The sequence below is a fragment of the Carcharhinus amblyrhynchos genome, chromosome 1 (assembly GCF_965287045.1).
Source record: "Carcharhinus amblyrhynchos chromosome 1, sCarAmb.v2.hapA, whole genome shotgun sequence".
Lineage (NCBI taxonomy): Eukaryota > Metazoa > Chordata > Chondrichthyes > Carcharhiniformes > Carcharhinidae > Carcharhinus > Carcharhinus amblyrhynchos.
The window spans coordinates 149058679-149082802 of NC_137324.1; the positions used below are offsets into that span (position 1 = coordinate 149058679).

At 42.9% G+C, this 24124-nt stretch overlaps 1 protein-coding gene across 4 annotated transcripts in view; it reads left to right on the forward strand.

Moving 5' to 3' along the window:
- afg2a (AAA ATPase AFG2A) overlaps positions 1-24124 on the forward strand; it is a 445255-nt gene that overhangs the window by 120712 nt on the left and 300419 nt on the right. For all 4 annotated transcript variants that reach the window (XM_080193527.1, XM_080193521.1, XM_080193533.1 and 1 more), the window contains one exon: positions 8128-8254. In XM_080193527.1, coding sequence (XP_080049653.1) covers positions 8128-8254 — 127 coding nt within the window. The remainder of the gene's footprint in view (positions 1-8127; positions 8255-24124) is intronic.

Genomic DNA, 24124 nt, shown 5'->3' on the forward strand with positions numbered 1-24124 from the left:
TTGGACCTTCAACCCATTAATCAGATACAAATGTAGCTCGTCCATCGTCATTGATGAGGACCTCGATACCATTAGTCATTTTGAGGCTGGTTGCAGTGTGTCCGAAAGTGACTGATCAGGCCAATTCAGGCACAGAATGTCCTGGCACATACTGGACAGACTTTTAGGCACTGTAGTTGTTGTGTGGTGGCTCTGGACTTGCGCAGCTTGTGCTTAAGTTGTACTTCAGCAATACGCTTTTTTGGTAAGCTTGACAGCCTATGTGGATGTGGCAGCGACAGGTAGGGTGATTTTGTGGTCGTGTCCATGTCAAGCGACTTCAGAGAGGCCTTGAATGTGTCTTTGAAACGTTTCTTCTGCCCTCCATGCGTGCGTCTTCCAGCAGAGAGTTCCCCAAAAAGAAGCTGCTTGGGTATGCACTCATCTGACTTACGGATGACATGACCTGCCCACTGGGTCTTTGCTCTCATCAGCAGTGTGTGGACTGATGGTAGGCTTGCTCAAGAGAGAACTTCAGTGTCTGGTACTTTGTCTTGCCTTCTGATGCGTAATATTCTGCGAAGACAAGCTATGTGGAAATGATTGAGCTGTCTTGCATGCCTTCAATACGCAGTCCATGATTCATAGGCATACAGGAGGGTAGTGAGTACCGCAACGCTGTAGCCCTTCAGTTTTGTTGCTGGACTGATTCCTCGACGTTCCCGTACAGTGGAGTGCAGTCTATCGAAAGCAGAACTTGCCTTTGTTATTCTGCAGTTAACTTTGTATCAATAGTCACTGCTTGGGAGAGGGTGTTGCCAAGATAAGTGAACTGGTCCACTGCCTGTAGTTTCTGCCCTTTATTGTGATTATGGGTTCTGTGTACGGTGCACGAGGAGCAGCCTGGTGCATGACCTCGGTCTTTTTAATGTTTGGTGAGTCCAAAGTTGTCACAAGCCGTGGAAAATTTGTCCATACTGACTTGCATCAGTATACAGGGCACAGTCATCGGCAAAGAGGAAGTCTGTCAGAACAGCCTGCTTCACTTTGGCAATAGCTTGAAGTCTCCTTAGGTTGAAAAGCTTCCCATCAATTCTGTACATGAGGCTGATTCCAGCAACACTGTCCTGGAAGGCATCATTCATCATGCTGAACAGTGTGGGTGCAAGCACACAGCCCTGTTGATGCCATTGGTGACTGGGAATGCCTCAGAGGATTCTCCGCCATCCAATACTCTGGCCATCATGCCATCACGAGACTGGTGTACCATCTGAATGAATTTGGGGAGGGTAGCCAAACTTTGACATGATTCTCCACAGGCCTTGTTGGCTTACAGTGTCAAAGGCTTTTGTGAGGTCAACAAAGGTGTAGAGCTTGCGATTCTGCTCCTGACACTTCTCCTGAAGTTGGCGCGCAGCAAAAATCATGTCAATAGTCCCGTGCCCTTTGCGGAAGCCACACTGTGACTCTGGAAGCAGGCCCAGCTCCAGATGAGTGACCAGACAATTTAGCAGGACTCTTGCGAGGATTTTTCCTGTGATGGAGAGCAGTGAGATTCCTCGGTGGTTGTCGCATACTTGCCAATTGCCCTTCCTCTTGTAGAGGTGTATGATGGAAGCATCATGGAATGGATCCTTGCTTCCAAAAGAACTGGAACAACTCGGTGGGCTTCTCGATAAGTACAGCACCAGCAGCTTTGTAGATCTCTGTGGATACGGGGCTTTGCCACTGGATAGCTGGCTGACAGCTTTCGTGACTTTGGCTACTACCAGTGGGTCATCCATGGCACTGTTTTATATCAACTGGGGAATCCTGTCAATTGCCTAATTGTTAATAGATGATGGTCGGTTGAGGATGGCTTCAAAGTGTTCAGCCCATCTCTGCAGGATCTGAGCCCCCTCTCTCCAATGAAAGTTGTACCATCTGTACTCAGGAACGGGGAACCCCTGAGAGATTGAGGTCCGTAGAGAGTGTTGAGGGCTTCACAGAACGATTTTAAGTCGTTTATGTCAGCGTACCCCTGTATTTCATCTGCGTTGGCACTCAGCAAGCATCCTGCATTTTTATGCAGTTTATTCTGGACTGTCCTGCGAGCACTGGTAAAAGCGTTTTTCTTGGCAGCTGATGATGGGTCATTCTGACAGGCCCGATGAAGACGGTGCTTTTCAACAAGTAGAGCCTGTATCTCCTCATCATTCTCGTCGAACCAGTCATGCTGCTTGCGGGTAGAGAGCCCAAGCATCTTCAGTCCAGGTGTGTGGACAGCATCCCTAAAGCATTCCCAGTTGTCTTCAGTGCTGCCTGCGAGGTGTAGGTCAGCAAGCTTGATCTCTAAGTCTTCAGCCACATTGCTTGGCCGCATTGATTCTTTACATAGCGTTTGTTTCCTTGTGGTCACCTCTTGGGTTTGATGCGGAGCCTCACTTTGGAGACAAATGAGCCTGTGATCTGTCCAGTAGTCAGCACCACACATGGCCTTGGTCATTCTGACATCCTGCCTGTCTTGTCTCCTGACAGTGACATAGTTGATAAGATGCCAATGTTTAGAACAGGGGTGCATTCAAGAGGTCTTGTTATGGGTAGGCAGATGGAAGGTTGTGTTGGTGATGAGGTGGTCATGTGCTGCACAGGTCTTCATTAAGAGTAGGCCATTACTGTTACACTTGCCCAGTCCATGCCTCCCAATGACTCCCTGCCAGATTGCGGAGTCACACTCTACTCTTGCATTGAAATCGCCAAGCAAGATCAGCTTGTCGATACTGCTCACTGCTGATAGGGCATCTAGTTCTTCGTAGAACTTGTCTTTCATCTCGTCCGGGTTGTTCATTGTGGGGGCATAGGCACTCATCAGGGTGGCTTTACAGCTTCTGCTACAGAACACGAGTCATGTATAAGCCGGTCATTCACATCCTTGGGTAGACTAGCAAGTTTCTGAACAAGGTGACTCCTGACAGCGAATCCAGCTCCAGCATCATGACGCTCGTCACTGCCACGACTGCTCCAGAAAAAAGTGTATCCACCTCCAGTTTCAGTCAACTGATCTACGTTGGCACGACGAGTTTCACTCAGGGCTGCAGTGTCAATGTTCTGTCTTGCAAGGCCTCTGGCAACTAAGGCTGTCCTCTTTGGCCTGTCTGCTGTAGGGTTGTCCAAAAGCATGTGCATGTTCCAAGTGCCAATGGTTAGCGGTGTCACCTTGTGTTTTGTTTTGCTTGTTCGACCGCCAGCCGCGGTAAACTGGCCAGGGTATAGTAAAGCAGGCATTGTTTAGGGCACCTTTTCTAGCCCCTTCCTCCTTCTAAGGAGGTGAGCACTGCGTTCCTGAAGAGGACTGCTCTGTCCCCCAGGTAGACACCGAGTTTCACTGCTGCTTTGGTCAGTGGAAAATGACCATTAGACCTGAGCCGCCTGTGTGCAGGTCTGTGACTACAGTTCCCAGTGTATCTGCACCTGCTGCTTCGTCGCTCGCCCACCGCCACAGGACTTCAAGGGTTGAACAGGACACATGATGATGATGATGATGATGGTGTTGAGACTAGCGCTTGATTTGGATTAAAGTGAGGGAGAGTTGCGCAGCGGCCAATTCCCATCTAGATCCAGTGGCAAGACAAGAGTCAAGACGGCTGGAGATGAGACTCGGTGCAGTGGATGACTAGGACGTCTTCTGTGTCTTGTCCTGCTCTTCGCGTTTCACGACGCTTGCAGAGACCGCCTTCTTGAGCATTGGACCTTCCATTGGTCTCATCCACTCAATCCGCTGGAGTCTGTCTTCACGTGCTGGGATAGACATCTCCCTACCTCACCAAGGATTGAGACCCTTCGGCTACTCTCTCCTGGTTTAGCCGGCTTGTTGAAGCCGTTGCCCAGGGTGTGGCCGCTGTCGCGTGCAAACAGCTACGGGGAGCCACAGGTGAGAGCTGAATGCCAGGTTGGGACAAAGGATGGATAAACAGCCCTGAAAGAACGTGACATGTTCCCCCATCAGAGGTACTATCCCTCTCTGACACCCCACACATGTCACTGATACTAATGCTAAGTCAGAATAATTATACTATACGCCCTTGTTTTCATTCATAGCAGAGGATCAGCAGAAGATGCTGCTAATAAGGCACTTTGCTTTAGGATTGAGGAACATTAGACTTTCATGTGAAAAATAGTCAGGAGGAATGATTAGAAGAAAAGAATATAAAGTAATAATTTTTTTTCCTTATAAAACACCTTACTAACCGGATACAAATAAGGGTTTTCTGACCCACCATGGCGGGCACCAGGACTAGAGGGCACAGCCTCAAGACAAGGGGGGGGGGGCAGTTTAGAAAGGAGTTGAGGAGGAACTTCTTCACTCAAAGGGTGGTGAATCTCTGGAATTCTCTGCCCGTTGATGTGGGAGAGGCTGCCTCGCTAAATATATTTAAGACACGGGTAGTTAGGTTTTTGGTTGGCAAGGGAATTAAGGGTTATGGGGAGAAAGCGGGAAAGTGGAACTGAGCCGCTTTAGATCAGCCATGATCTTATTGAATGGCGGGGCAGGCTCGAAGGGCTCGATGGCCTACTCCTGCTTCTATTTCTTATGTTCTTATGAAAGATCCCACTGTAAATTCAGACCATTGTGAAAGCAATTACTGGGTCTCTCGCCACACTTGCTTCCTATACCCACCAGCCAAGGCCTGAGTAGATTCTGCCTTTCAAGAAAATTTCTTCCAAAGATTCTGCAAAGGGATGTAGATTAGTCAAGTAAATGAGCATGATGGAGAATAATGTGAGGAAATGTGAAGTTGTTCACTTTGGAAGAAAGACTAGATGGACTGAACATGTTTATGAATGGAGAAAATTTCTGAACTGTCAATGTCCAGAGGAATTTGAATGTATTTTTTACAAGAAATCAACATGCAGGTACAAAAGGTTAATAGGAAGGCAAATTGTATGGTGACCTTAATTGCAAGGGATGCAAGAGAAAGGAAGTGTTGCTGCACTTATACAAGGCGTTTGGAGACCACACCAAGAGTACTGTGCACAATTTTGATCTCCATACCTAAGGAAGTATCGGCTTACCTCAGAGGAATGCAATTAAGGTTCACAATATTGATTCCTGGGATGAGAGAATTGTCCTCCAAGGAGAGATAAAGTAAATTTGTCCAATATTCTCTGGAGTTCAGAAAAATGAGAGATGATCTCATTGAAATGTAACATTTTGAGATAGTTAACAAATTAGATGCTGAGGAGTTGTTGTCTCTGGATGGAGATTCTCAAACCAGGGGATGTAGTCTCAGGATAAGGGGTCAGCCATTTCAGATTGAGATGAAGACAATTTGTTTTCATTCGGGATTGTGAATCTTTGTAATTCTCTTTTCTAGAGGACTTTGAATGCTCAATCACTGAATACATTCAAAGCTGAGATCAGTAGATTTTTGGATTCTGATGGAATTGAGGGTTATGAGGGTTGGGAAAGTGGAGCTGAAATTGAAGATGAGTCACGGTCTTATTAAACATGTGAGGAGACTCAGGGGGCTGAATGACTTACTCCAATTTATTTATTGTGCTGATGAACATATGAAAACATGTTCCCTTTTTCCACAACTGACATCTTTTAAGCAGTGAATCCCACTTAACTTCTTTTAGTTAATAAAGTTGTTTCCCATGCTTGCTGGTGAAAAATATAATCATTGTTATAGTCAATAACAACTTGTATTTGTATTGTGCCTTTAATGTAATAAAACCTACCAAAGTGTTTCACAGGATCATTCTTAATCAACATTTGGTGTCAAGCCAGATAAAAGCTGGAATTATTGCTTCCCTTACACTTGAAAGCAGTGGGTAGAAGGACATAAAATACAGTGGCTTTCCTGCAGCTTTTTGTCCACCACCTACCTCTCTGAAATTTTATATAAGTGTTGGACTTATTGAGATGTTAGGGCTTATTGAGTGAGACCCTTTACTTTTACTCACACTGACAGGAAGCCAACACCAAGCAAGAAGCCCAGCAGCTTTAGCTAGGTGAGTGTGCTGGGAGAATCTTCTTTGTGGGCAGGCCAATATTTCCCTTAGAGGTACCCTCCTCCCAAGCCATTCCCCCTCCGTTAACTCTCCCCACTATCTCCTTGGACTCAGCCACTCATTTGGGACTTAACTGAACGTCTCGGCATAATGGGACGTCCTGTGGTCCCAGCAGTGCCCATCGCTCTGTAGCGCTGTGATCAACCAGCAGCTCAGTAAAGCGGACTTCCTCTAGTGATTGGGCGTGGGGGGAAGCCGTCTCATCTTAAAGCAATTAGCACCGCTCCCAGCATTAAATGCTGCAGGGCTGCTATCTGGATTGTGGACGTACTCACCCCTCCCAGAGCTTGGAATGGGGGAGGGATGGTTCAACCATCACACTGCCCTGCAAAATTTTAGCCCAAGAAGATTTTAGGGCAAATGAACAGAAATCTGATAAAGACCAGGTTTTAAGGAAATTCTTAAAGGATAAAAGAAAGGTAGGGAGGCAGAAAGATTTCAGAAAGGAGTTCCAGAGTTTAGGGCCTACACAACTGAAGACAAGGACACCAACGGTGGATCAATTAAAATTTTAGATATTCAAGAGGCCAGAAATAGAGAAGCACAGAGGACAGGAGGTTGTACAAAGATAAAAGGAACAAAGTCATGAGGAGAACAAGGAAGAAAAGTCTTCAAGTCAAGGATTTGCTTAATTAGGATCCAATGTACGCTAGTTATAGTGGGAGGAATGGAACTTGATGTGACTTAGGGCACAGGCAGCAGAGTTTTGGATGACCTGAAGCTTACAGAAGTTAGAATGTGGGAAGTCAGCCAAGAATATGTTGGATAGTCAAGCCTAGAGGTAAGAATTTATGAGGATTTCAGCAACAGATGAGCTAAGGCAGTGATAGAGTCTGGAAACTTTACAAAGCTGAAAATAGATGAACTTGGTCTTGGTGTGAATAGATGGTCAGAAACCCATGCCAGCTATGACGCCAAGATTGCAATCACTCTGGGTCAGTTTCAGATACTTGCCAAGGGAAAAACAAAGATGTGCCGAGGAAATGGGCTTTGTGGTGAGGAATGAAGACCATTGCTTTGGTCTTCCCAATATTTAGGTGGGGTAGATTTCTGCTTATCTAATACTGGAAAACGACTAAGCAGTGCAACAGTTTTAAGACAGTTGAGGTGTTGGTGATGACGTAGGGTTGAGTGCTGTCAGCATGCATGTGCAAACAGCTGCAGTGCTTTCTGATGATGCTGCCAAGGGGCAATATGTAGTCGAGAAACTGGAAGGGGCCAACGATAGATGTTTAGGAGACAATCAGAGCAAACCGTGCAGGAGTGGAAAGAGAAACCATTGTTAGGGTTATGATTCGCTGAATGATAATTAAACCAGGCAAGCATTGTCCCACCCAGTTGAATAATGGTAGGGAAGTGTTGGAGAAATTAGTCTGATAAAGGATGAGGAGGGATAATTTACTTTTGTCACAGTCATATTGGATGTCACTTGTGAATTATTCATGTTGGATAGATTCATATGGATTAGATTAAGCAGAGATGTTCAGTTCAGTGTCCATGGAGTTTGTCAAATATAACTGGAGTACAAGAAATCTTTCCATTGCTTAACATCTAAATTTTTGTTGCCTCAAAGAAATTTAATTTTAATTGATTTTGTCGGAGATCAATTTTTTTCTTCTTAAACACATCTGAGGGTTTGCGCACTGATCTCACAATAATCCGCTGTTAAACTTTTGAATGTGAATGTCACCAAGCAGAACTGAATCCATGAAAAGAGCAAATGAAAAATTATAATTCCTGATTATTCAAAAAATTACTACTTTTATAAAAAGGTAAGTTATTGTAAGAGATCTGATGTAATGAAACATCTTTCTGCCATTTATGATCAATGTGCAGTTGCATATATTTTTTCCTTAATAACTGATATCTTGCTGCAGAATGCACTGGATATAAAAACTATGAGTGCACTGGAGATAAAAACTATGAGCTGGATGAGAATCTCAAGGTAACCAGGAAAGTCAAATACTGAACTCATCTGTGCTTTTTTAAATAAAAACTTGTCTTTTGTTCTTCAATGAGTTTAGTGTGTTCCAATTGATGCAGATTTCTTTTCACAGTTTTGTAGAAACTTTCTGATCCTGTGTTTTGGTTTAGCTCTGCAGGTGCTGGGAATGTGGCTGACCGAGTCCTTGCACAGTTGCTGACTGAAATGGATGGGATTGAACAGCTCCATAATGTGGTCATCTTAGCAGCCACCAACAGGCCAGATATGATAGACAAGGTAAAGATGACTGGTTTCTGCACTGAATGTTTAGTTCTGTTACCCATTCCTAATTAGTGCAATGTGGGCATATTGATGTTGTAATATAAGCAGGGCACTAAGTGGACCATTTTATATATGACGGATTTTTAAACCCATGAATCTTGCACATGATTTGCTTCCTCAATTTTTACTGCAGCAATTGCAAGAAAAAGTCTTCAATTACAACAGCTCCTGTTTATGTTGATTTCTGAAACACCATGACTTCTAATGTGAAGCGTTTATTTTTCTGTCACCTTTCTCCTTGTCCCCACTCATGTAGTGGACAGAACCTTATTCTCCACCTCCACCCCAAGATTGGGCTGGGATACGGTGGGATCAGTGAAAGGGTAGGTTTCTGTTTAGTCAAGTGGGAAGTTGATGGAGATCCTGTCACCGCGCCTTACTGACTCCCCTTATTAAGCCCAGGAAGGCTGGAGGATGGTCTTTCCATCTGAAGACAATTGAGGCTTTTAGCTCACCATTTGAGGATCCCAGCCTGCTGCGACACTAATTCAACCACTGGCAAGCAAGGGCTATGTCTGGTGGGCAACCTGTCAGGTAAACTTTAGAGGGTTTGCCTGGTGATGGGCCCCCCCCCCCCCCCACCCTGGGCCAGCCATAGCCATTAGAGAGACGCACCAGAGGCATGGGTACCCACTGATAAAGATTTCTGCCTGCTCTTAAAATGAACCCCCCCAAGCGCCCCCCCAACACACACACACACACACACACACACACACACACACACACACACACACACACACACACACACACACACAAAGTGAGCCTGCCTTACATACCTTCACTCCAGTCTCCAGCAATGATCCTGTAGCCTCGGCATCCTGCTATACTGGCACTGATTACCACTCCTGGTGGCACTGCCAGTATTGGAGAACTGCAAGCCTGTGATTGGCTGGCAGCTCTTGGAGACAAGAAATCCACCCTAAATGGACTGAGGAATCCATTGCCAACGAGTCAAGTACTGATTGGAACAAAGTTGAGCAAGGTTGTCAACAGCTCTGCAGCCAATGAATGGGCCCACCATCACAAGCATTAACTTCTGTCCAGTGAATACAATTTGACCCTGTTAATTTACACATTCTACAAAGCTGTTGAAGACATTATTATAGAAAGTTTTGGTGTTATGTTTAATATTAAAGTATAATAACATTTCATTGTGTAGTTTAATTACACAAATGCTGTAATGGTGTTTAAGTGTCATCGTTGATAAACACATTACAGTAGGAACTGGCCTCTAGAATCAAATTTAATGGAGAAAGGAGCGCAGTTAACTGGTCAGAAAGAGTTACAAGAATGCCATTCATTACATGTCATGTTCTGCAACAGTGATGTTGCCATTATTTTATCTTAGTCTGTTTTTACCCTGTGCTGATACTGCAAGCCCATTACAATCAGTCCCAGCTGGAGAGATGAATATTATATGTATGAGGTCCAAAAACTGTGGCGATAACGCCACAGATTTAAATCTGTAGTCATATCTTTGTTGGGCTTCCGGAAGAGAATTTAATCTGATTCAGGCTCTTTTCCACTTCCCCCACCTCACTAATCAGAAGTCAGGGGAGTAACATGCAAATTAAGATGGGGAGATGTACCTTCCCCTGTTAATGAGGAAATTATTCCTCGCAAATGAATATTTGGAATAATCTATCGCATGGAATTGTAGAGGCAGAAGAAAGGCAATTCGCAATGGTGTTTTATGCTAAATAACAATAAACGAGTTAAGTTACGAAGGCGATAAGGTTGAATGAATAGAATGTCCTATGTTCTTTCAAACAACCTCTCTAGATCACAAGATAAAGATGATCTAGATGAATAACAGTTTCTTCACATGCCTAATCCAACTTTCTAAGCATCAACAGACCTGATCATTTTTTTAGATGCCGGAAGCAGAAAAATAAATATTTTGAATCAAATTTTAGAAAGTGTTCCGAATCTTTCGTAACATGGTAATTATTCCAGTTAACTGAGTCAGTGAATTAACAATTAACAGTTGTTTGTAATTGCAGTGTTGAAATGCAACAGTAATCCTTAAAGAGTTAAAGCAGAGTGAACTACAGAGAGTGGTGTCCATGATAAACTACATAGAATGTAATGTAGATTGTGCATCACCAGCAGCTAGTAGTTCATCACTTTCTCTCCTTTTTCTTCCTATGCTTCAGAGAAGTTAAAAATAAAAAGAATGGGCTACCTATCTATATTCAGTTTTTTACAAAAATGGGTTGGGGGTAGCGACCAATGTGCTTCCAGATGAAGACAATTCACTAAATTGTTTTCAGGAGATTGTATTACTCCATTTTTAACATTACTTGTTAATTTTTACATCTGGTGTCAGGGTATATGACAGCTGAAAGGAGGCATGAAGAGCTGACCCATTAAATAAATGCCTTTTCATCACTGGTGTACTTGGTCCCACCTTTGACCCCTGCGACACGATGTGCTTGGTCAGCAGCACGTGCATGGCGGTCTGGATCTCCCAGTAGCTCATGGTCCATTGCTTGTTGTAATGGGCCAGGTGGGAAGCCTCACCTGTGATGCGCTTGAAGATGTTGCTGACTAATGTGTTTGTGATGGCTATGGCCTTGGAGGACATGCTGGTGTCAGGGTGAACCTGCTTTATCACTTTGTAGCTGTAGATGGAGTAACTCCCTTTCCTGGACCACCTCCTCCTCTTGCGGCTTTTCGTTGGTGGCTTCTTCTGTGCTTTCTTGACGCCCTTACTGTAAGCTTGTACTTCCTTTTCTTCAGGCATGGTGCATTCAGATTGCTGACAGGCCAAAAGGAATGCCACCTCCTAGACCACTCAATGTATCACCGTATGATTGGACTTTTGTGATTGGCCAACTCATATTCCACATCCAATTTGGCTGGCTGCGGCTAGCAAACCTGTTGGAAAAGTTTAAAACTAGCCCTGCTGTTAAATTTGACAGAAATTGCTAGAAGCTGAACTTCAGATTTAACTGACAAAAAATCCTCCCCTCCCTGCTCACTGCCCATTATCAGCATCTGACTGGATAAGATACGTAAGTTTAAAATAGATATGATATTAATGTTTGGTTGTACTTGATATGAATATGCTTATCACCAAAAGTGTGAAACGGGTTCATGGAACTTTTTCTTTGCTCCTGTGGTGGAAAAGGAGCCTGGTGGGCGGAGAGCAAGAGAAATGAAACATGAATATTTGAAATGCAATATAACTTTCTGGAAATAACTACCTCCAAAACTATCAACTTCAGATTGCTAGGTATCAGTCAACTCTTAACAAATTCGACATTGTTACACAATAAAACAGGAAAACGAGGTTCTATGACCTTTGTGATTTGGAAATGAGAAAATATATAATGTAATCAAACAGGTTACTGATGGATTGGCATGCCATGACCCATATTAATATTTCAACTTCTTGAACGATGGCTTAATCTTTGTTAAAAAATGCAGGCTGGCATCTAATAGGGAAATGGGAGGGAAATAAACCTCTGGGATCACAGTCATTTTCGGTACTGAAAGTTACTTGAGCAGCTGAAAAATCAGATTATTTTTCCCCCTGCTGGGTTCAATTTGAGTGTCAAACACATTGACTGTGATGTACAACACAACTACTGAATGGGGTACTGGATTACAGTTTAGGTCAGCAGCCGAGGGTTTTCTTTCCAAGCTGCCCTTATCACATCAGGCCTAAGGTTGCAGCAGCAAGTAAATCATTTGTGTTACAATTGATCTGTATAATTCAACAAATAAAGATTCATGAGATATATTTGGTACCAGTGTTCGATTGTGATCTGATTTATAGCACCTCTGCTTAGTCAGCAATCAATGTCAAAAACTAGTAAGCGAAGCATTCATGGATGTATTTGCAGCTTGCTGCAAGGGACAAGCTACATCCACCAATGACTTGTATTTGCCGAGCACCTTTTAATGTTGAAAAATATTCCAAGAATGGCACGTAATCAGGCAAAATTGATGCTGAGCCAAAGGAATAGCAAGTCTGAAATCTTAGTTCCAGTGATATGTTTTAATGATCCAGTAGTTTAAGGATTAAATTTAATTTGGTCAGGTTGAAGAAGCACTATGTAAGCAAGTTGGGACTCATTAGTTTCCAGCCATGAATGTGCAACATTTGTGTTGAAGATATAAGATAAGGTCTCTGATTTTGTGGTCAGTAGCACAGTGTAGTCTCACTGTTAACACAGAACAAATTTCTGCACAAATCTAATACGATCCCAGTGGTGAGAATTTCAGTTTTTATTTCTCTCTCAATATAGGCTGCAATGAGGCTCAGAAGTGCAGGCTGGTGGGTGAAAATGGCAGGCAGTCGTGAGCAAAAGTCTTGCAACAGAAAAAAATTGAACCCTTGGGAGAAGTGTTAATTGCCCATCATAACTTGTTTGGATTAGCATTTTCTAGAAGTTGAGGGCTCTCTCCAACAGATGATCATTCAGTTGTAAGAACTTAATAAGGAGTTAGCCTCCTCAATGATAGAAAATAAAGGAGTTTAAAAGGAATAGCCACAAGTGAGCATTGAAGCTGAATGAAACACAGTATTTAATGGAGAATTAAATGAACAGTTAAAGGAAATTTTGCAAAGAATTGGAATTCATGTGGATAATTCTGATGTGTAGCTGGGCCAAGAAGCAGGTCCAATTAGCTGAGTGGTTTTCTGCACCAAAAGTTGTATGATTCCAGAAAATCTAACAACACCCTGAGCATTCTTGGCAATGGCAATATTGCAATTTTGTTCCAAACTTATTTCACCCTTTACAAGAGGCATTATTTCCTAATTTCACCTCTCAAAGATTTAGCCTGGGACTTTTTTTCCTCATGTGGTGGGACTTGACATAGGAGATTCAGCAGCCCAGTGAAAGTTCCATTCGCATTATGTTCCCTCTTTAATGTATTGAAAATCTTGACCAAATCATCCCTGAACCTTTTAAATTTAGGGAATAAAACACTAGTTCATGCAATCTCTCTGAGTAATTTAACCCTTGCGGTCCAGGTATTCTTATGGTATATCTTTACTGTACTCCCTCCAAGACCATTAGTTCCTTCCTAAGGTGTGAAGACCAAACTGCTCACTACTCCAGGTGTTGTCTAACTAGGGCTTTGTAGAGCAGCAACATAACATCCACCCTGTTGTATTCTAGCCCTCCAGATTCCTCTAACTTTTTGAATTTCTTTGCTGTATCTGTTCATAATATTTTAATGGTCTATGAGCATGGGCTACCAAATCCCTTTGGTCCTTCAATATTTCTAACTTTGCATCATTTAATAAATAATTTGTTCTAATCTAGTTAGGTCCAAAGTGGAAACCCTCATACTTACCTATTTTGAAATGCATTTGCTACAATTTTTCCGATTTACATATTCTATCAATGTCTTTGTAATTTCATGCTTTCAATTGCAACACCATCTATCTTTGCATCATCAGCAAACTTGAATATGTAACTTTGTATTACATCATATAATAATGAGTACAGTGGTTGGAGCCCCAACATATGTTCTTACGAACACATCCTGCCAATTCAAGTGCATGCCCATTATCACTGATCTCTGTCTCCTTCTGCTCAGCTAATTTAGAATCATAGAATAGGCTATAGCACTGAAGGTAACCATTCTGCCCAGTGAGTCTGTGCTGGCTCCCTGCAACAGCAATCTAGCTAGTTCTACTCCCTTTCCGTGTGACCTTACATTTTTTTCCTCTTAAGGTCCCCTATCAATCCCTTTCCAATTCCCTTTAGAAATCCATAATTGATTCTACCTCCAACACTCTCGTTGGCAGGGAATTCCAGATTTTAACCACTCGTTTTTCTCATGCCACCATTGTTGCTTTTGCTAATTGCCCTTACATCGGTATCCTCTGGTTCTTGATGCTTTCACTCATGGGAATTGTTACTCCCTATCTCCTCTGTGTAGAACTGCCATAGTTTTGAACACCTTTACCAAAATTCTTCACAATCTTTCTTTTTTAAGAAGAGCAACCCCAGTTTCTCTAAACTTCAGGTAATTGAAGTTTCTCATTCCTGGAACCATTCTCATAAATATTTCCTGCACTCTCTTTAAAGCTTTTACATCCTTCCTGAAGTGTGGTGCCCAATTTGGAAACAATTTGAAGGCCTCAACTGTATTAAAAGCTTATCATAGTTTCCTTGTTTTGGTAATGTGGCCCGAATCCTGTGTTCTTTCTGGTAATGAGCTTGAAGGCAGGAAGGGCATTTCCTGAGGTAGGGTGGTGCTGGCTCATCACCTTCCTGCTTCTGCCAGAATTAAGGGTCACATTCACTGCCTCTGGTGTTAACCCAACTGTAGTTTGGCCAGCTGCCACACAGCTGTACAACCAGGAGAGTCCTTCAATCAAAGGCACACACTGCCTAATCAAGGGAATGGACATTTGGAAGGGGACCTACTGAGAGCCAAACAATTGCTTTATGCTGTTGACTCTGCTCCCCATATGCTGCGATCCCCGCCCTCTGAACACCCCGTCATTACTTACTTTCAATTCTGGGACTCCAGTGCAAAACCAACACCACCACTGCACACACACACACACCTCCCCCCCCCGCCCCCGTGACACTGCTGAGCATATAAGAACATAAGAACATAAGAAATAGGAGCAGGAGTAGGCCATCCAGCCCTTCGAGCCTGCCCCGCCATTCAATAAGATCATGGCTGATCTGTTGTGGCTCAGTTCCACTTTCCCGCCCTCTCCCCATAACCCTTAATCCCCTCTCCTATCAAAAACCCATCAACCCGTGTCTTAAAAATATTTAGCGAGGCAGCCTCCACCACTTCAATGGGCAGAGAATTCCAGAGATTCACCACCCTTTGAGTGAAGAAGTTCCTCCTCAACTCTGTTCTAAACCGCCCCCCTTTTATCTTGAGGCTGTGCCCCCTAGTCCTATTGTCTTTTTTGAGCAGGAAGAGTTTTTCCACCTCTATCCTATCCATCCCATTCATCATCTTATACGTCTCAATGAGATCTCCTCTCATTCTTCTAAACTCTAACGAGTACAAGCCCAGTTTATTCAGCCTCTCCTCATAGCTCAACTCCGGTATCAGCCTAGTAAACCTCCTCTGCACTCCCTCCAAGGCCAAAATATCTTTGCGCAGGTGCGGCGCCCAAAAATGCACACAGTACTCCAGTTGCGGCCTCACCAATGCCCTATACAGCTGCAGCAAGACCTCCCTACTTTTATATTCAATCCCCTTCGCTATGAAGGCCAGCATCCCATTCGCCTTCCTGACCACCTGCTGCACCTGCAAGCTGGGTTTTTGCGACTCATGCACAAGGACCCCAAGGTCCCTCTGCACCGTCGCCTGCTGCAGTTTTTCGCCTCGTAAGTAATAGTCCTTCCTACCATTTTTCCTACCAAAGTGGACCACCTCACACTTGACAACATTAAATTCCATTTGCCATTTCCTGGCCCATTCGCCCAGCCTATCTAGATCCTTCTGCAGACTCTCCACACCCTCCGCACAATTTGCCGTTCCCCCAATCTTGGTGTCATCAGCAAATTTCGACACTCTACACTCGGTTCCCTCCTGGCCTTCATAGCGAGGGGGATTGAATATAAAAGTAGGGAGGTCTTGCTGCAGCTGTATAGGGCATTGGTGAGGCCGCAGCTGGAGTACTGTGTGCAGTTTTGGGCGCCGCACCTGCGCAAGGATATTTTGGCCCTGGAGGGAGTGCAGAGGAGGTTTACTAGGCTGATACCAGAGTTGAGGGGATTGAGCTATGAGGAGAGGCTGAATAAACTAGGCTTGTACTCGTTAGAGTTTAGAAGAATGAGGGGAGATCTCATTGAGACGTATAAGATGATGAATGGGATGGATAGGATAGAGGTGGAGAGACTCTTCCCGCTCAAAAAAGACAGTAGGACTAGGGGGCACAGCCTCAAGATAAAGGGGAGGCGGTTTAGAACGGAGTTGAGGAGGAACTTCTTCACTCAAAGGGTGGTGAATCTCTGGAATTCTCTGCCCGTTGAAGTGGTGGAGGCTGCCTCGCTAAATATTTTTAAGAAGCGGGTTGATGGGTTCTTGATAAGAGAGGGGATTAAGGGTTATGGGGAGAGGGCGGGAAAGTGGAACTGAGCCACAACAGATCAGCCATGATCTTATTGAATGGCGGGGCAGGCTCGAAGGGCTAGATGGCCTACTCCTGCTCCTATTTCTTATGTTCTTATGTAAATGGTAAAAAGCTGAGGCCCCAGCACCGACCCCTGGGGCACTCCACTAGTCACCATCCGCCAATCCGAATAGCACCCGTTGACCCCCACTCTCTGCCTCCTATTTGACAACCAATCTTCTATCCACGCTAACACCTTACCCGCAACTCCGTGTCCCTCGACCTTCTGCAATAACCTCTTGTGAGGCACTTTGTCAAACGCTTTCTGAAAATCTAGAAAGACCACATCCACCGGCTCTCCTCTATCCACTTTCCCGCCCTCTCCCCATAACCCTTAATCCCCTCTCCTATCAAAAACCCATCAACCCGTGTCTTAAAAATATTTAGCGAGGCAGCCTCCACCACTTCAACGGGCAGAGAATTCCAGAGATTCACCACCCTTTGAGTGAAGAAGTTGTTGAAGAGGTTGTCAAATAGGAGGCAGAGAGTGGGGGTCAACGGGTGCTATTCGGATTGGCGGATGGTGACTAGTGGAGTGCCCCAGGGGTCGGTGCTGGGGCCTCAGCTTTTTACCATTTATATAGATGATCTGGAGGAGGGAACCGAGTGTAGAGTGTCGAAATTTGCTGATGACACCAAGATTGAATATTGAATATGAACTGCCAACCTCTGATCTCCAGCAACTTGATTCCAGGAGAAAGCTCAGTTCTGGACACACCACTGCCTGATTGGCTGTGGTTCAGCATACCTTCCCAAAAAAAAAGCTCATCAGCTGGCAGGCGAGATTTCTACTGCCTCAACAAGATTTCACCCCCTCTGTATCTACTTGTAAAGCACAGGATCCCAAATGTGTTTTCTTTTTAAATATACTTTTATTGAATGTTTTTCATTTTTAACAAACAACACAACGCACTCAAGGGTTCATACAGTACAGCAAAATCATTTTTAAACAAATCCATGTAGGAAAAGACAGAAAGGAAAATCAACCCGTTGGTTCGAATTATTATTTGACAACAGGGGCATAACAGGATAAAGCCATGAGCACATGGCATAGAGGATAACAGAGACAGAGCTCCAAAACATACAAGATCTCTTATTGGGTAAGACACAACCCAACAAGACCCAAGTCAGAACTCCAAGACTCACTATCAACAAAGAAAATATCTTCATACTGCCAACAATCAATCCCAAGGACTTAAATTTGACACAGGGCCAGAGGCAAGGTGGGCAGGCCTTGTTACCCACCTTGCTCCAAGAGTGCTAAACATCCATACCAACTGGCATTGTTCTCTAAACTAAGGTCTCCCTCGCTCCACCCCTAGAGCATGCTGATGGATAAATTCCATCACAAATAAATGAAACTCCCTGATTTTTCAAAGGATAACGGGTGATATATGCCTCAGTGCTTATATATCATACACGCTTGTCAGGATAAAAGACAACATGATAAAATCAGGAGTATAATCACAAAGGATAAAATTCCAGGATTAAGGACAACGACGGGATAATATAGCCATCCGCAGAGCTTGAAAAGGCCAAAGTCATGAGAGCATTGTTGAGCAACATTAAGGATCCATCCAGAAATTCTATCAAACTTGATAACCCCAGCCTTCAAATGGACGTTGTGAAAGCATGGCAGCCAGTTCTCAAATTCAGCCAGGAATTCAACCCCAGCTCCACCTGGGAGATCGGATGCACAGATTCTCCTTCTCTGCTCCCATCTCTCCAATTTAACCCAATGTCCAACATTCCATGCAATAGGATTGTCAAGGACTGATGGTGAGTCACCACCTGGAGTGACAAGATTCTTGTCTCCGCTTTATCCATTTTCTCTCAGCAGCTCATCAATGTGAGCACCAATGGTCTTGCCAGGGAGCTGGGGCTATCGTCCATAACTTTACTCACAAAGGCAGCCATCATTTCAATGTCTACAACACTGCCAAGCGGGAGCCTATTCACCAGCAAAACTGCCAATGCGAACAAGGCCCCACCCTATCTGTTTCTGACTGCCCTGATCAAAGATTTTCTTGACTTTGCTTGGCTTCCCATTAGCAAAAGTTTAATCACACTTTTCCAGGAACATGGTACGGAATACACCCTCCAAACTTAAGTAATTACAAATTGTACAACAGGATAAAATAAAGATTAAAAGAAGCAGCTTGCAAAAATGAAGCTGCTCCTGCACTTGCATCACATGACCCCCACTTCCCAACTGTGTTTTTAACCACTTTCGCAACATAAGAACATAATAAATAGGAGCAGGAGTAGGCCATCTAGCCCTTCGAGCCTGCCCCGCCATTCAATAAGATCATGGCTGATCTGTTGTGGCTCAGTTCCACTTTCCCGCCTTCTCCCCATAACCCTTAATCCCCTTGCCTATCAAAAACCCATCTACCCACGTCTTAAATATATTTAGCGAGGCAGCCTCCACCACTTCAACGGGCAGAGAATTCCAGAGATTTACCACCCTTTGAGTGAAGAAGTTCCTCCTCAACTCCGTTCTAAACTGCGCCCCCCCCCCCCCCCCTTATCTTGAGGCTGTGCCCTCTAGTCCTACTGTCCTTTCTGAGCAGGAAGAGCCTCTCCACCTCTATCCTATCCATCCCATTCATCATCTTATATGTCTCAGTGAGATCTCCCCTCATTCTTCTAAACTCTAACGAGTACAAGCCTAGTTTATTCAGCCTCTCCTCATAGTTCAACCCCCTCAACTCCGGTATCAGCCTAGTAAACCTCCTCTGCACTCCCTCCAAGGCCAAAATATCCTTGCGCAAGTGTGGCGACCAAAACTGCACACAGTACTCCAGCTGCAGCCTCACCAGTGCCCTGTACAGTTGCAGCAAGACCTCCCTACTTTTATATTCAATCCCCCTCGCTATGAAGGCCAGCATCCCATTTGCCTTCCTGACCACCTGCTGCACCTGCAGGCTGGGTTTTTGTGACTCATGCACAAGGACACCGAGGTCCCTCTGCACCGTTGCATGCTGCAGTTTTTCGCCATGTAAGTAATAGTCCTTCCTACCATTATTCCTACCAAAGTGGACAACTTCACACTTGCCAACATTAAATTCCATTTGCCATTTCCTGGCCCATTCGCCCAGCCTATCTAGATCCTTCTGCAGACTTTCCACACCCTCCGCACAATTTGCCGTTCCACCAATCTTGGTGTCATCAGCAAATTTCGACACCATACACTAGGTTCCCTCCTCCAGATCATCTATATAAATGGTAAATAGCTGAGGCCCCAGCACCGATCCCTGGGGCACTCCACTAGTCACCAACCGCCAATCCAAATAGCACCCATTGACCCCCACTCTCTGCCTCTTATTTGACAGCCAATCCCCTATCCACACTAACACCCTACCCCCAACTCCATGCCCCCTAACCTTCTGCAACTTTTCCTACCGCCTTTGATTGTTTGTATATGTATGCCCCCAGCTTTCTCTGTTCCTGCATGCCCTTTAGAATTGTATCCTTTATTTTACATTGCCTTTCCTTTGTTTTCCTATCAAACTAAATCACTTCAGACTTCTCTGCATTAAATTTAGTCTGTGAGGTGTTTTGACCATTCCATAAGCTTTTCTGGTTCTCTTGAGCTCCTCACGGTTCACAATACTTCCAGGTTTTGGACTTCCAGGCCAGGAATCTGAAATCTGGAAACACCAGTTATCGGACCAGGCATACACAACGCACAGACCCTGCTGTAATTTGTAGGATTTTACGGTTACCTTAATTGTCCTGCTTCAACTGTGTAATAGTATTACATCTAAATTAGATAGTGAATTTTGGCATTAGATGATGGTTCAAGACAGCATGAGAAAATGGAATCAGCCGGGTGTCTAAGGAAACTCACCTGAGGAAGGAGCAGTGCTCCAAAAGCTTGTGATTCCAAATAAACCTGTTGGACTTTAACCTGGTATTATGGGACTTCTTACTGTGTTCTAAGGAAATGAGTCTCATGATCAACAAATATGATAATGAAGGCAAAGACCCAGATGTGAAGGCATAATAACAAAATCCTTGTCCACACTCCTCCTCCTTGACATGCAACTTACCATAAGCAATACCATAGTAGCTCCATCTATAATACCTTTAAAAGTTTTGTGCATGGTGTATTATTTTGATAATTGCACTTATCTGATCACAATATAGCATGTCATCTGCCATGAACAACGCACAGAAAATCTGCTGGAATAATACTTTACAATCTTGTGTGTAACATGCACTGTTTCATTTATTTCCTAACATTATTTTGTCAGACTTGTAATCATGGATCTTTGTTGTGCTATAAATCACTACTGTCAATTTGTTTTCAGGCCTGTTACTTCTAAGTAGGCTGACTCATTACATTTGACCTCTGATCTCCTAAGCTCCATTGCTCCATCTTCTAACTCTAGTGGTGCTGTTCTCACCTGCCTGAGGCTCATCAATTAACTGGATTCCTGGCCTTAAGTATTTCACATATTTTGCTCTCCGGACATTTAAGCAAGCCTGCTGGCAGTTTAGTGGATCTTCCAACACTTCTATCATCTGGCCAATCTGCATGTTACCAACTACTCAAAAAAATTGGTTTAAAAAAATGGAAACGAAATGATGACGAACATGCTGTTCAAATTAAAAGATATTGGATAAAAAAATTCAGATGCCCTGAGAGTACATTGTGCTGTAGTTGGTCAGAACAAGGGTAATTTGATGAGCGTGCTTAAAATTATGCAGGATTGAGACAGAATAGATGGAAACAGATTGTTCCCAGTGGTTGCAAAGTCTGGAACCAGGAGAACAAACATAAGGTTAACTGTAAGATTTTGGAAAGAAAACCGGATAGAATTTTTTACAGAGATTTGTGAGGCTGTGGAATGCAAGAGTGAAGTTAAGCCATTGAATCAGAGACTATATCAAAATTAAATACCAGTTATGATGGGTGACTAAAGGAAAAGGAAGTACTGTAATTTCCACACGATCTTGTGCAAACATTTCAGCTGAATTGCTGATGATGAAAAGTATATTTAAGCAAAAATGCATTTTTTTGAACAGTGGGGGATTACAGAAATATAATACACCTTTGGTCGATTTGGGTGTCCACTGGAATGAACATTAAACAGTTTGAAGCAAGCTTATGTTTCATTTTATTAGTTTTGTTTTGTTTCATGTTTACTGCTGAAACTGTGGGAATTCTAAAGTTGAAGATTAAGCTAGAATGAAAAACAAGTGCAAAATCAAATGCTGCTTTGGAGGAATGGCAAACCAAGGTAGAATGGAAATTTAATCAGCACTTGACGCTGTTTGTCAGGACAGGAAACTTTGGAGAGTGTTGCATCCCAGGCCGGTGATATTTCACCTATGCTTTTAAATTCTGTTCCTGCATGTGCCTTTTATAAAGTGCATATGATTATTATTTCTTTCTGTACCCAAAGAATGAGACAGTGTAGGCCACAACAGCTTTTATGAGCAGTTATTTTAAGATTCACAATCTAAAGATTCACTGTCAAAAAATAAAATCATACTATATCTTAGGCTGGATTTATATTGTGTTAATTGGGAATCCAACAACAAGTTGCATTTATGTAGCTCCTTAATACAGCAAAATATCTAAAGATGCTTTTTGTTTCCAAACAAAATTGGACACCAAGTCACATAAGGAGCTATTCGGACAGATGATGGAAAACTTGGTCAGCAGGGTTTCACATCTGGGCCTTAATTATAGCCTTTGTAGTTATACTACTAATGTTATGTTGATGTGCACTCAGAACTAGTTTACAGGGGCATAAAAGTACTTATTTTCTGCATTACTACTAGAGCAACACTTCAGAAGTACTTCATTAACTGTGGAGTGTTTTGGGATTCCTAAGATCATGAAAGCCTCTATATAAATTCAAGACTTTTCTTATTTTATGTTTAAGCTGATATTGCTGTTTTTCAGATGAAGTTTTGTTGGTATTTTTTATAGTAGTTATTTCGAACAGAAGAGAGTGACCTTTGACATTGCTGTCACTTAATATTGGTAAAGCGAAGGACCTTCCTGATTGCTGCAGATTGCCAGTTACATGCTGAAGGTTGTTAATGAAGTAAATGCACAACAGATGCAGATTTAAATTCAAGTTACAGATAAGTGTTGTATTTCAACCTTTAAATGTCTTAAAGGGGTTGATTGTGACCTTTTGAGATTAAATTGACTTCAATGGGAAAGAAAATCAAGCAAAGTAGGGGAAAATGGGCTGCTAATTCTTTAGCATCCGATTTGTGCTACTGTCCAAGATGGATTATGTCACCAATATTTCCCCAAAATGCCTGGACGCATGACCGGACTCTGAGTGTTTCATGCTAGAGCCGCATTACTCAATTTGTATGTTGATGCCTGAAATTTTAAGATTTTACAGCACAGGGCATTCCAATTAAGCATGATATTTGCCAACCTCGCCTGCGATTGCAAGATCACCAGTGACTTGATGCACTCTCTAAATCTGAAATTACTTGTATTAAATGTTGATGTTTCCCTGTGTGTATGAACCTCTGGGAGCAGAGGTTTTATTCAAATGGAAAATGAAAGACAGAACCCCAGTTAGTGTTGATGCTGGATTCATAATCACAATTATTAGCAACGTAGATTGTCCCTATTCTTATCCACAAATAAGTTTGACAGCAACTTATAAATTTAAAAAGGCAATAATTAACTGTATACATTTAGAATACTGCACATATGCAGATTTTTTAAAAAAAGACATGCATGCACATCTATCTACTTGCATATTGGTGTTTATCACGCATACATATGTGTAGGTGCATTTGCAGATCAACTTCTAAGAAACCAGTATGGTGGTAAATCTTCAATGGACTTTTGCCTGGAAGTTCTGTATAGTAAAATAATGGAGAAAATTTGAGGCATTTTTGGCAACTCATTTATATTTTCTAAAAAAGCAATACTTAAGTTATTAGAAAATAGAAATTTGATTTAAATGATATAATACACATTCCATGTTTTGTATAGCAGTCAGTATCTAATTTGGGCTAAGCAGAAGCAGCCAATTCTGGAAATAAAAGTAGAAAATGCTAGGAGACTTTCATTACAAGTGTATAAGAGCTGCAATCATTAATTGATTGAAGTCTGTATTAATAACATTTTCAGATCTGGCCCTTCAGTTTTTGTTTATTGACAAGTATTGATTCAAGTGTTATAGATACAAAAATTGTCTTAAGTAGCAATATCTTTGTGCTCTATGCAGGATTACAAATAGCATTTGGTGAAGAGAGAGGGCTAGTTGTGTGCGAAATCCAAGAAGAAGCAGAGATAGTAGAGCTTTGATTATTTTGACACATTTATACAGGAAATCTGAACTGCACTTTAGCTCAGGATGGTAAAACAACAACTATCTCAAGGAACATTTGACAGCTGATGTGATTTAAGCTAAGCTTTTGGCTGCTTTGTATGCAAGTACGCATTAGATTCCTTCTGATCTATCATGTCTTCTGAGATAAAACACATCTGTTGCACTATCCAAGAGCCCATATTAAATAGTTTTAGAATTCTTCCTGCACCCATCTTCTGCCCTTGCTTTAAAACTTCTTGCCGTTGGGTAAATACACATATTGGCCTGGATTTTATAGTCAGCAACGAAGGAATGGTGCTTATCGTTTGCTACACTAATGCCTTCCCACGGAGTTTATGCAGACCTTTGAATGGAACAAGCAGCAGTGAGGCTATTCAATAAACTAGA